The sequence below is a fragment of the Pelecanus crispus genome, chromosome 5 (genome assembly GCF_030463565.1).
Source record: "Pelecanus crispus isolate bPelCri1 chromosome 5, bPelCri1.pri, whole genome shotgun sequence".
Lineage (NCBI taxonomy): Eukaryota > Metazoa > Chordata > Aves > Pelecaniformes > Pelecanidae > Pelecanus > Pelecanus crispus.
Genome location: NC_134647.1, coordinates 28,619,347 through 28,633,285, shown reverse-complemented (window position 1 = coordinate 28,633,285; position 13,939 = coordinate 28,619,347). Strand labels below are relative to the sequence as shown.

Genomic DNA, 13,939 nt, shown 5'->3' with positions numbered 1-13,939 from the left:
AAAAACTCCTAAAGAAGAGATTGAAAACATATGAAATGTTATAAAACAGGCAGTGGCCTCTGATAAAAGGAGCACAACTAACCTGGAACATTTATATTTATTCTACAACTGTTTATTCTACACCCTTTTTGACATTGAAAGGTAGCAATCTCATGTTGTTGTGAAGTACACTGTTACCCTTGAGATTCTCTGTGGCAATTTCAATCCATCTTCTTTCAACACTTCTACCAGTTCTAGAATGGTTTCCTCTCTTTGCAAAAATAAGCATATTAGTTTTGTAGCCAAACTGCTTCCTAAGGAGTTCCTAGAAGTTAGTGTTTGTTTCATGAATGCTCTTCCTCAACTTTAGCCGATGCTTTTCAAAACCAGTTTGCCAATTCATCCTAAATAAAGAAGTTAAAAGCCACCAAACCTTGAAAACCTGTAACCTCTATTTTCTTAGGTTGGGCTGATTGCCCCATGACACTGAAGTTCCTGTTTGCAGAAACTTTAATCTGGTTTTCAGTGGTTCTCTGTAGTCATGTTTCGAACAAGGTAACCACAGCCTCTCTCTTTCTTTCTGAAGTATTACAATTAAGTACTGAAAAGTTATAACAATCACTTTCAATGGGAAGTAAGACTAAAGAAAACCTCAGACCTATTCTGTATTCTCCATTTTTCTTCACTCAACGTCCAGTTTGTTTCCTATGTACAAACCAGTTATCTTTCAGCTTAAATTACCAGTGAATTTCTGCTGACCAATTTCCACATACGTGGAGAAAGATGTAGCATGCAACTGCCAGCTGAGCATCTATCTTAAAAGCAGGTCAAGATGATCCTTTTATCACCCTGCCTTGAACAACCCTCCTGCTTCATTTCATTCACTGACATGCAACACACTTTCTGCTGAACATTTGATTTCTTCTTGATTGACAGCTGTCTGTCTTTGTTTTCAACACTTTCCAAACTCTGTTTCCAAGGCCTCTTTCCAAGTCCAGCTGCTCAATAAACAGTCATCTTTTTATCTTTTTCTGTCTTGCTACTGATGATGCAGTAGCAAGGTTTCCCGTGCATTTCTTTTTGTTCGGATTATCCGTAGCACACCTCTCATGCATTCCACATCTCTGCAATTATTCATTTTTTGCCATCTTTCCATCTTCCAGAATTTTTCAGATTGTTTAGTTCACTGAAATAAATGAATGATTCCTTGAAGTAAATTAAGTGAAAGATCATATTCAAAGTAAACTTAAAAATAGATGTGCCTACCTAAGGCACCGGGACATCTAAATTCTATTGACTGCAGTGAGGTCCTAGACAACATCAGTGCAGATTTAAGACATCGGCTTTCATCAACCCAACTTTACTTGGCATTGAACTGGCCTGTGAACACACACACACAGTCATGACAGACTTTTGGAGCTGGTGACCTCTACTAAGGGGCAGTATTGAACAATCAAATGTGACAAGATCTTAATATGTCATAAGTAGGTTTGCAAATATATTTCTGTTTGTGCCCTGAGGTTTATCAGCTAATTTGCTTGCAAGCTTTCATGGGTATTTGTTTTCATTTTTAATTGCCTAAAAGCTTTGATAAATTTGACTCCGTGTTCACTACTAATATGGTATGCCATGTGCATAGCAGGCAAATAGAAGGTATTTTTTCTCCCTGCTATACTTAAAGCTTGGCACTTGCAGGACACATGAATGAATATAGATACTTTAGTGATTATATGAAGAAGCCTCAAATACAGTAAATCAGATGTAGCAGGAAATACTATAATGAAGAAAAAAAATTAAAGGGAAAATGTTCCTTGTTGGGTCTCCTTATTTAAATCATCTAATTACTGTTCATATATCAATCCCAACTCTTTTACCTACTTAATTGAGTCATTGCCAATGCACTGTGTAGACCATATGTGTAAATCGTTAAAGTTGCTATTCCTCAGTTATGTAACTCTGCTAGTTTTATTAATATATTCTATGGAGAATCTGAAAATCCAATATTACTGAAACTTCAATATTTTGCCATTGCCAGATTGCTGGAGACCTATGTATTTAAATAAAATCCATGAACTTTAGTGAGACCAAATATTACTTTTTCCTTTGCGCTTCTTATTGATTAATAATTTGCACATTTGGGCATTGCAAGCAAGCTGGAAACTCTGCTTGTGAAGAAGAGGATTGCACATCACTTCACAAATGCAAATGTAATAGACAATGGGGATGGCAAAAGGCGACATGGAGAACACTATCTAGCAAACCATTCCTTTTCTGCAAGGGCAGAATTTGAGTGATTGGATCTCTGTCCTACTTTAAGTTCTGTTCACAAAGTACCATGTAACACTCAAGTCTACTGGCAGGCAGTTCTTCAGTGATTTAACTGTTACTTACAGTGGTGTTGAACTCTGCCTTATCCAGCAAATAAATGCAATGCTTTACCTGCTTAAAATTAAATGTGTATTAGTGCTTGCTAGATCAGGGCCAGAACAGTCAGCATACAGATCCGATACCTGCTGTCACTACTTAAAATAAATTTATCTTAGCTTTTTGAGGGTTCATTGGTTTTATTTTGGTTTGGTTTTTTTCCTTATGTTTTCAAATTTCTTAATTAGTTCATTGCTCTCCTGCAGCTCCACCACAGGGAAGTTTGCGTTGTCAGGTTTGGAGGGATGAGTATTAGTCTGACAAGTCACCCTGCAGACCTCTTGATACTTCCTTATTCTCTATTTGTCATGAATTAGATGTTTTGAAGATAATTTCAAACAATGCAGCATATTTAATTTCCCTTCAGGAGCAGAGGATTTATTTAAAATAAAGCTCTAATTCTGCTCATTAAAACCTGTACGGTCCCTTTCTTGTTTCCATAGCTAATCTCTAACTGGGCTAGCTGCAGGATTTTCCCAATTTTAAGGTAAGTTATTTTCGTTGTAACTGTGTGATTTTGGCATAACTGTAAAAGTCTCTCAGTACTCAATATTGAAAAGCCAACCTGATTTCTTTACTGTTGGGTGTATTTTAAAATTATTTCTTTGCATTGATATTACTACTGAAGTGAAGTATTTTTAGATGAAAGAAAAGGAGCTTATGATACATTATCATTAAGTGTAGCTTCCTATCTGAGGATTAAGTGGCACTGGGACAGTTTTATTTTGCCATAATTAAGCGTGAAAAAGTTAATTATTCCTATTTTAATACATTTCCATATTGACTAATAGAGGCTTTCCTTTAGCGTTCACTTTAGTATGGAATTTTTAAGCTGAAATTTAAAAAAAAAAAAAAAAAGCCATGGGCAAAGGGCAAAAAGGATTATATTTTTATAGCAGGAAGATGGACTGTAACAACAACTTGCTGGAACTGTGGCACAAACACCACGTTAGCTAGGGCAAGAACAGAAAACCAGAACAAGAACAGAAGTAGAAAGAGAGAAACTCTTTAAGATAACTTATCATTTCAGGTGCTATCTATCTGGTTGATTTGGCTTCCTAAAGTAGCTGCTCATTGTTTAGAATTCTGGATCTTCCTTAGACCAGTTTGTACCGCAGGGGCACAATGTATGTTTCTGAGCAAGTCAGGTTGTCTGTCATTCCTCCTCTGGTCCCCTCATTGTTACATATGGGCTGTAATGTATGGTTGTCCTATATCCCAGCGGCACACTCCTGTCCTTTCTGCACCATGTCACCTCCTGCAGCCAGAGGGGTGTTGGCACTGCTTTGGCTCTGTCATTCTCAGCCTCCGTGCCTGCCTTCCTCGGAGCTGGAGGAGGGGTGCAGGCTCGGCTGCTTCATTCTGAGCATTATGCACAGAACCTAAAGGGAGGAAAGGTCCTTCCTTTCCCCATGTCTCCATGAGGATTTCTTTGCTCATGTTTCCAAGATAGCAGCATACCTAGAAGTTGTTTATTTGTTTGCTTTTTTGTTTTAAGTGGCTTGTTTCTTTCTCCTTAGGGACACACAGGACACTTGCTCTGGCTACTTCCTTGATTTTCTAATGCCTTATCCATCTGTTTTTATGCGTTTCCTGCTGTTTCTTTTTTCTTTTTTCTCTTGCATTTTCAGAGACACAATTTCATCCTTCAGTGTCATCTCTGGTGGTTTGCTATATCGATCCTCAGGATAAACCTTTGGGGAGGAGGCTACTTTGTTTGTCCTTTGCTCAAGCCATGCCAGGTGCTTTCATTGTAGCAATTTTTGTTGTTGCAGTGGTGAGGTCCTGCAGAGAGCAAAGTTTTTACAATTTTCCTTCGTGGAGTTCTGGGGAAGTTAGCAGGTGTATCTCCATTTGCAGTGACGTTATTTGGGCAGTTTGTTCCTTCCTCCCTTCCTGAAGATATTACCTGCTCATAATACTTTTCTCCAGTAAATCAAAGCAATATATTTTCAACTACTCATTTCCTTGTGAACGAGAGAGAACAGTTTATAAACACCACTATTTTTTCATTGTAAAATTGGACAACAAGAGCCGGCAATACTTTATGAGAAAAAATAGGCCCTTAGCATTCCCCTCTGTCCCTGGAGGTTTATGTGGTTTCTATAAATACTTAATTTCTTTGCATTGCTTCAGATGCCTGGCAGTTAAAAGGCAGGGAAGAACCCAAATTAGTGTGAGAGGTTCTCATTAGTTATTCTATGGAAGGATATTTATACTCTTTCTTACAAACTTTAGTTGGACTACATGCATAACAGGAGTGGAAAGTCTGGAATTTTTTAAGTGGTTCATCAGTGAAGTTTCAAACATACTACCACCGCCTTTAACCAAATAAATGCTTTGCAGTTTTTGAAAAAAACAGCTGTTTGTATCTCTTCACTGTTGTCATATGATGCTGATTGAAAATTGTAAGAGATGTCACTCACCCAGTGACTGTTTTTCAGATATTGCTAGTGAATTTTATGGGACTGTCTGAGTCAGGAATAATTCTGTGGAAGTCCATATATTAATACCAGTTTAAAATTGTGTATGTGTTAAATCCATAGAAGTAAATGAAATGTACTATTTAATTACCCACCTGAAATCAGTGTGTAAAACACGCATCTCAAACTGGTTTAGAACTCTCATACAGTATATTTTAAATCTGTAATGCACATAAAAGGTATCCTAGAGAAAGAAAATTGATTAGGAAGTTCTGAAGTGTTAGGATTATTTCAAAGCAGTGAGTGTCTTTTTATTTTTCTGTAAGTTCCTGAGTACTTAACAATATTATCCATTTCTGCCAATTGCATCAGATGGGAACCTCTCATCATCTCACATCTTTGTAAAATTTAACACAGGTAAAGCTGTCTAGTTAAAGCCATACCGAGATATGAATCTCCTACCCTTCGGCTCCTTCTAGTCAGCATCCAAGGATGCTCATCCTCACTGTTCTATTGTGGACCCAAAGCCCCTTTTCCCAGCTAGCAGTGGTAGCTGGCAAAGCTCAGACATATTTACTCTTACTTGGCACACCCCTCTTGCCTGGCTTCTTGCACAGCTCTTACTCTGATTGAAACAAATGTGATCACTAAGATAAGCCTGTGGTATAGTTGATTATTTGGCTGCCACTTCAGAAATGAAGATTGTTACTGACTCACCAAACAAGGCAGGTGCTATTTACAGAGTACAGGAGGTGCTCTGAAAACCCAAGTCTGTGGCTGAGCAAGCAGCAAGGAAATCCTCTTTGGCCTCTCCAAAACCCAGCTTTGGCTGTACAACTAGTTTCTTAGGTCTGCACTTGAAAGGCAGAGCTGGCAATCTGCTGCTTGGCTGGCATACCGTTTATTCCTCAACCCTTTTGCTGTTTGCGTGCACTTAATTGTTTTTTTCTGGCAGACACACACAGTTCAGCATCAGATTTTGACACACGCATGCTGCTATCCCGAAGGATTCGCTGAGCAGGCTGTCTTGCAGCTGCTGCATTTTCCACCAGTTAAATTGACAGTTACCTACTGTGTGGAGTTGCTAGGAGAAGGTGAATAGTCATCATTACAGCATATTCCTTCAATAACAACCTGTAGAGCTCTCTGATTTCTCTTCTGCAGGGATTTATATGTCTTCACTACTGACTTAGTATTTGTACAGTCATATTTTTATTGAGAGGCTGGTAGATATTTATTCATTAAGAATCAATTCAAGATCAACTAAAGAGAGAAAAGCTCTGGCATTTGAACATGCACTCTTTTTGTAAGGGTGATGTGGCTGATACTGGCTTCTACCATCTGCTTTCCAATTGCAGCCTGTTTCTCCAACCTGCAGAGCAGAAACCAGCCTTTCTTTCCTTCTGGATTGTTAAAGCCATTCACATTTATCCTGCATGGCAATGAATTATAGTCCATTTTAAGGAATCTTTTGTGCTTCTGTGCATACTCCTACAGCAGAACAAGTGCATGAGAAAGGAGCTTGAGCAGTCAGTAGTATAGTAGCTGGCTCACCCGTATGGATTAGACTCGTGAGGTCAGAGGAGCTGTGTGTACTTGCTCTGTGTTTGGGGGGGAGGGAGGCGGGGAAGAATGGATTTGTCTATCAAAGTGAATAGCGATTCAGGCAGGATCATCCCTCAGCTGTTGTAATTCTGATGTGTTTTGATATGACAGCACTACTGTCTAACATGCGTGGATCTTCTGACATTTGTAGTGGACTAAAGAATGCTTTTACTTGCTGCTGAGTCTGACTGTAGCTGTATCACTGTAGGACAATAACGATGGGGGCTCGAGCGACGGAAACAACTCGGGAACTGGAAAGCACCTCTATAAAGTATCAAATAGGAGGACATGCAGAGAAAATGTGGCAACGGCTCAAAGGAATGTGAGTAGCTTCTCTCCTTGGCTTTTGTTCTGTTCCCTGGGAAAGATCGTTTTCATCTGTTTGTTAAAATGACTAATTAGAAAATGGGAGAGTTATCTCTAAGCTGTGAATAGTATTTGCTTTCATAATACAGTACATCGCTTTCATATATGATGGTACTTAGATAAATGTCACACTGTATAAGGTTTAATCACTTCATTTAAAATATACATAACTAGTGAGAGTTGTTATCCAAATTGAAATGCAGGTAAGTCCTTTCAGGTTAACACTTCCATAGCTCTGATATGATTTTGTAAATGTTATCTTCAGAATCAGCATTGCTGGAGCTGTTTCATCATTCCTGTCAGTGCATACAGGTAAGTATATTATTGCAGTTTCATAGGAAGTATCAATACTTTGCCTTTTGAGAGCGCAGATAAAGAAGTCTATGTTAAAAGGTGCTTAGCTATTAGGAGGATGCAATGTCTCTGTTTTTTTGTCAATTATTTTGGTGCTTAATAATACTGAAAACTGATTGAAGGACTGTTTGAAGGGGCCACTATGCACCTGCTGTGTCTAATTCAGTCCTCTCAAATGCAATTTTCAGTGTAGAATTTTGGTGCAAATGATCAGTAAATAAACATCTACAACCTGTCAGAGAGAAACTCCATCAAACTACTGTGTTCTAAACCCCTTAAACTTCAATGACTCCTTTTAAGTCTGTCTGTTTTTTGCTCTGAAAGCTGATGTCAGGATGTTACAAACAAATACATGTTACATTTGTTGCTTTGGAAGCAAGGAAATGGCACTATTATTTTTGCTGGAAAGATTTTAAATACCGGGTTTCTAAAGGTATTCCACAGATGCTATATAGTGCCTCAGCTGCTGAAGGAAAAAGGGTTACTTACAGTGCTAAGGATTAGATGCATTGGCTGTGGCACTGCAGTTTCCCCTATGTATTGGGTAGATTCAAGCTGACTGTGGGAAAGGGAGTTTCCACCATCTGCTTTCTTTCAAGAGGAAGTTGATTTGCTTCATTGGAAAGTGACTTTCCAGTTGTGTCAGGGATTTATTGGAACTTCTCTGTGATATGCTTTTGAATGTTTGCTCTGAATCCTATCATCACTGTTTAAGATTGTGCACTTTGGGAACCATTTTGCCCCTAGAAACCCCAAAGCAAATATTTTTATCATTTCCTGATGCCACACATCTTGCCTCTGAGTTTCTGCTACTAGAGACCTCCATCAGTTTGTGCAGACTTCCATTTGTGTAGGGTCTAAGCTGCTGGTTTTGTTCATTCCATAAGTTCTCTGTTACTACTAGGCTTTTGGCTTGAAACATTTCCTTTCAGCTGCCTCTGGAATGGTTCCATTAAACAAACTAATGTAAATAACTGAACATTAGTGACACTCAGTACAACAGCTCCAGGAAATAAGGTTCATGCTTCTTTAGGAGTAGTTAAAACAATAGTTGGAGTTTGTGGTGTATCAAAATCAAATGGAGCTTAAGTGTTTGAAAACCATGCATTTTTCACAGGTTGGTGCCAACCTCATGACTGTTGTGACTGCAGGACAAGATAGTGTGTAAAATACTTGTATTTAAAAGAAATAGGTTATATTATTAGTTACATGCTCAGCTGACTATTTTTCAGACTTCCTGATGATTTCATTTTAATTAGTCACTAGTCAATTGGAAGGCACTGACTAGTCAATATTATGAATATTATATGGAGAAATTTCAAAGAGTTGAATTTTTCAGAGCAGATCTCTGTGCTCAGTTTGTAGTATAAGCATCAGTCATTAAGGAAAAGGATTCATTTTGCTGATGCACAGATATCAAAGTAGAAGTATGTTTGTATGTGGTAGGGGAGAGGGACCGATAAGTGGGACTGCCACAGATAATCTGACTTGGGAAGAATTCTTTTCTAAATTGTCAGTCAGGAGAATTGTTTCATCTTAGAGAGGGGAACTGTTAATGAAACTAGTATGTGTGAAGCAAATTGCTGAGTTTTTAAAGGAGTGTACAGTAGTATATTGACCTTGAAGTCAAAAAGTGATGTGAATTATGAAGCTGAATCTGTTCTTGCTGATAGAGTCCACAGGCCTGGAGAGTTTGCACCAATGCGTACATGTGATTTCAACCCAGTTTTACTGTATTTTGTCAGTTGAAAGTGCTGATTATCTTCTTGCAAGCAGGTCATTATTTCTGAAAGAACATTGGATTTCATTTAGGTAACTATCTGGATAGTGTTTAAAAGCTACACAATAGGTCCTTACTTAAAATAAGCTTTTATTTTCTTTTAGCATTTCAGCTTTTCACATAATAGGCGTTTAATTATGGATTTGGCTGCAGAATTCCATATGTCTTGGGGTATTTTTGTTGTTGGTTTGGGTTTTTTTATTTTTGTAAATGCAGGCTGTTCTATAAGATAGTTGAGTTGAATACGCTTAAGGATAAATTAAAATCTTCATTTGAATGCCCAATGAGAAAAGCTGGCTTTGTGGAAGCTTGAATGAAAGGGCATTTCTGTGGGTTTTCTACTCTGTAAGTTTGCACACGCTTTCATAACCTAATGCTCTCCTTAAGTGCTGCGATAAAAGCTTGGATGTATTGAACAAAACTAAAACCATACCTAACTTTCACTGGGTCCATGTGGCCCTACAGCCAAGCTCTGCCTTCTGCATGGCCAAGTCAAAATCCAACTCTACTTTCTTTACATTGCAAGTGCAGCAATGCTGCAAAAAAAGGAGATTCTATGGCAGAGAAGAGATTGGTTTGAAATTAATAACTTCATCAGCATTGGTGCTGAGTTTATTGATGTCCGAGTGTATAAAACACAAACTTACTGAAACAGGACTTACTTGTGAAAATGAATCGTGCACTTTTGTCTGGACTTGAGCTTCTGATCTTTGAATTCAGACATTTTCAGCATGCAGACTACAAACTTCTAATGTTTTATACTTCAGGGAGAAAGCAAAAACAAATAAGTGACAACTAAATAACTTGTATAATAGTGGGGCTTTTGTAATTCTTTGTTATGCAGAAGAGTAAAAGCAAAGCCATTCAAGCCTCTCTGGAGTTCCAGCTGCCTGACTGAAGGGGAGTGTTGTACACCTTCTGCTTCAGAAGGCATCTCATCACAGCCTGGTCAAGGGGCTCCTTCTCGGACTGTTCAATGCCACTGAATACACTTTTTCTCCCTTAATCTTTCATTCTCTATCAGATGGAATCTTACCTTAGACAGTAACTAAGTCTCCAGTTTAAATGTATTCTGATGTCAATAGGACCAGAAGATTTGCTACTAGGAGAGTTTCTCTTCAGATGCTGACAGAGCATGGCAGTGAGCTCTGAAAGAGAAGCAGCTTCTTTAAAGCATTTTGATTCAGAACCCAGATAACCAGATTTAAAGCAGAGCTCTGTATGCTTACTGGCCTTACAGTGTTCGGTATTCTCCTTAATCTGCAGATAGATTTGACTTAACTCTGTGTTCTTCATTATTCTGTGGTGTGCTGTCTGTTTACGGTATATGTTGGCTGTCTGCCACTTCACTCGATGTCACCCACAGAAAAGTCAGACTGCCCCCCCCCAATCTTATTTTGCCAAGTAGGCATCTTCTTTGCAAGTAGCTTTTTGTATCCTCACCACTAGTTGAACCTAGTATTAGGAATGAGTGCCATTTCTGCGCTTTGACATAATTAGTGAGAAAATAACTTGCTTTTCATAGACATACATATTTGCTAGAATTGCCTCTAAGAGGCCAGAAAATCTCTGAATGGAAAAAGTTAAAATCCAAGGTCCCAAGAGTTTGGGGAATTGGAGTTCATGTGCAGTTGAATAGGCTACTTTACGTAATTGTTACTGATTTAGAAAGAGAATATGTGTTATCGCCATTGCTGTCCTAAAACTAGTTCATGCTAACTTGGATGGCAAAAGGAATTTGAGGAAAAGCATAAGCTTCTTTCCTTACCTTCTTCCTTTTCTTTTCCTCCATATCCAACATAATAGGCCCCAATTTCTGCAGCATTTCTGCAGAAAGGAGAGTCTAACCTGTTTCAGATGCTAAAAGGGACTGACTCGTAGACCCAGTGTATTGATCCTGCAATGGTGCAGTGACAGATGCCTATCACTGTATGCGTACACATTTTGTAGAGGCAAAAAGGGGCCCTAGTCACTGATTTGAGGAAACTTGGCTTGATGTCAAGGAAAGTAGAGAAGTAGCTTCCTGCACACCTGCTGAATTATCAGAAGAGAGAATGCTTTAAAAGGCATCAGATAGAATCCAGATTAGCAGCCTTTTAGGTCTAAAAGGGACCAGAATGGGTAACCCTAGTTAGGGAACCTCACCCAGTCATTCTTTCACCAGATCCGTGGATACTGGTGGAAGAGCTATAGAACAGTTTCCAGAACCGTATACAATAAAGAGGTCTTTCCTTTGGTTTTTTAAGTTCCTTGTTCACATTTTATTTTATACTGCATTTGGTGTTTGTGTTTGCTTATTGTCCTTTTTTGTATGCTCAATTTGCCTAAACTATGAAAGTTCAGTAAAGGTTAACTGAAGAGATTATCATTACCAAAACTTAACATTTTGTGATATAAAGGTTTATACATTTGTGAGCACTGAACAATCAAAGAGGGGAGAAGAGCTAGAATTACAAGTGGATAACTATGATAAAAAATGGCAAGACAGAAATTTTCACTTACTGCTAACTACATTAGGGACAAATGGATATACGGTTCAAGTAGTTTTTACTTGTAACGTTGCCTATTTTTACTTTTTCCTAATGTGAAAACTTTTCTTTAAAGGAAAATCTTAAGCTCTTGAAAAAATTCAAATGACAGCTATTTCTAAAGGGAATTTAAGTAAAATTAAAGCTGTTGTTTGTCAAATATGATTTCAGAAATGCTCTGAACAGAAAATTGAAGAAATTATATAATGATTTACCTGATGATTGGTATGTATCCCATTAATGCTATAATTACAATAAGAATTGTTCCTTTATAAATTGTGAACAGGTTCTTTTGATTTTGAAACCAAAGTCTGTTTCTGCACCTGAGTAGTCAAGGTAAACAATTTATAATGATAACTTTGTAACCTAAAAAGATGTATCTAATTAAATTTATAATATGATAAATGTTAGAATTTTCAATAACTCTAGATATTTTAGCAATACTCAGCTACTTAGCATTAGCAATTTAGAGAACGCTTTTATCCAGTCATATTAGAAGAATGATATTATTTTGCTGTTAGAAAGGTATTTCCATAATTATCATGTACAGGAGGCACAGAATTAATTTTCTGGTTCATACTAATTTTTTGCTGCAATTTCCGGCACGTATCAGTGCTTTTGATGGATTAGAGTAAATGCTAATCCTCCAATTTACTGTGGGTAGGTGAATTTCTGTGCTTATAGAAAGCTCTACTAGAAATGATTGCAAATTGGAGGAGTGGTGCACAAGCCATAATTTGCCTATGATATCACTAAGAACAGCAGCAGTGTGTCTTTACAGTTCTCACAGTCCCTAAATAATACAATATAATATAAAAATCCCCCATTTCTAGACATTAAATGTACATGTAAATGTACATGTACTCTTCACATATGCTTCCAATTAAAATTAAGTATTTTATCTAAGAATACTGCAAAGGAAATTAAAGATAACATTTCATGAAGCGGACTGCTAAACTGCAATTAAATGAAGTCTCAAATTTCTATACTCTGTATTTTTGTTTAGCTTAGACTTCTGACTCTACTTATGCTACATCAAACATTTCTAAGATTTCCTAAAATTTGCTTTCTGTGACTGTTTAACTTACAAATGTTCAATTCAGATCTCTGCGTAGAAAAAGATTGCATGTAATCCACTACACAAATAATTACTTTCCTCCTGTTTTGAACTCCTGCCAGCTACTTGTCCAGGGGCTCTTAGTTACCCTGCAGACCAGCCAATTATTATAAATGTCTCTTTCAAAAACCTCATTCTCCAGTTTAGCTGGTACACATTGAAGCCTGCCACAAATGTTTAGCAGTTCCTCAGAGCTATTGGTCAAGAACTCAGAGTTCATGCTGCCCTCCCACACGTAACTCCCAGTTTCTGCTCCACCTCCACAACAGAATGAAGTCAAAATAATCTGGATAGGCAAAAAAAAAAAAAAAGCCTTTTGTCTTGCTAATTATATAGAGTGGGAAAAATGCAAATGCCTAAATACTGAAATTACATAGTTACCAGTGGAAGTTATAATAAAAATAAGTATTGACTTCATACATCTGAAAGAGAAACATAACCTCAGGTTTATCAAAATTGTGTCTGACAGAAGTTTTCCTGTAAGATGTCAAAATAATCATTTAGAAGTGAACTAAGCATTTAGCACTGTTCTGTGTTGCTTGCGTTTGCCATCCGATCTGGTTTACTCCTGCTATCATCTCTGGAGGAGGACTAGAGCAAAACAGTTGCAATTATTTCTGCTGCCATTTACTGGAGGCTTTAGAAAACTAAGACTGTAAAAAAGGTTTAGCATCTACTGTACGGTAGCAAGTCCTCCTGTGCTACTGTATTGTCGTATCTAACGTGCGGGTTTTCTTTTTGTCAAACAAACACAACATCCAAAATGCTCCAAAAGGAAGCAAAATCAGCCAACCAAACAACAAGCCAAGGACCAAATGGGCTAAGCTTGACCCACAAATTGCAGAGTGATAAAGTACTTTACTCGTTCTCTGGTGATAGCAGGTGTTTGGAAGGTTTTCTGTTTCTCCTTTACTGCCTTCCCCCACAATTTCATTAAGTCCTTGAGGTCACCAATGCAATTTACGGAACTTCTAAAATAAGGCCTTGTAGAGAGGAGCTATAGTGGCAGTCAGAACTTAATATGAAGTCAATCCTTTAATTTTACTAAGGAGATAGAGAAAACTGAGCAGTTGTGACTAAAATAACAGAGAAAATTGCACTCTACGGTGGTTAAGGGAAGCTGAACAGAAATTGAGTACATCAGTTATAAAGTTACAGCTGACAATGAAATGACTCAGTTTTCACGGTCCATAAAGCTTTACAATTAGGCAGTGTTGCAGACTGAACAAGCCAGCCTTCTCCCAAACCTCTCTTTTCTTTTAGAAAACTGCTTAGACTTACTTGTAAAGAACTACTAAAGGCATTCAATATCTGTTAAAGGCTTCAGCTGGCTGCAGAGTAGTCTGTGGCTCAGACCATAGAC

The 13,939-nt window shown here is 37.8% G+C and overlaps 1 protein-coding gene across 1 annotated transcript in view; it reads left to right on the top strand.

The window, feature by feature from the left end:
• PDE1A (phosphodiesterase 1A) overlaps window positions 1-13,939 on the top strand; it is a 223,123-nt gene that overhangs the window by 50,063 nt on the left and 159,121 nt on the right. The window contains exon 2 of the mRNA XM_075710144.1: window positions 6,626-6,753. Within this exon, the coding sequence (XP_075566259.1) occupies window positions 6,650-6,753 (104 nt within the window). The 5' untranslated portion in view covers window positions 6,626-6,649. The remainder of the gene's footprint in view (window positions 1-6,625; window positions 6,754-13,939) is intronic.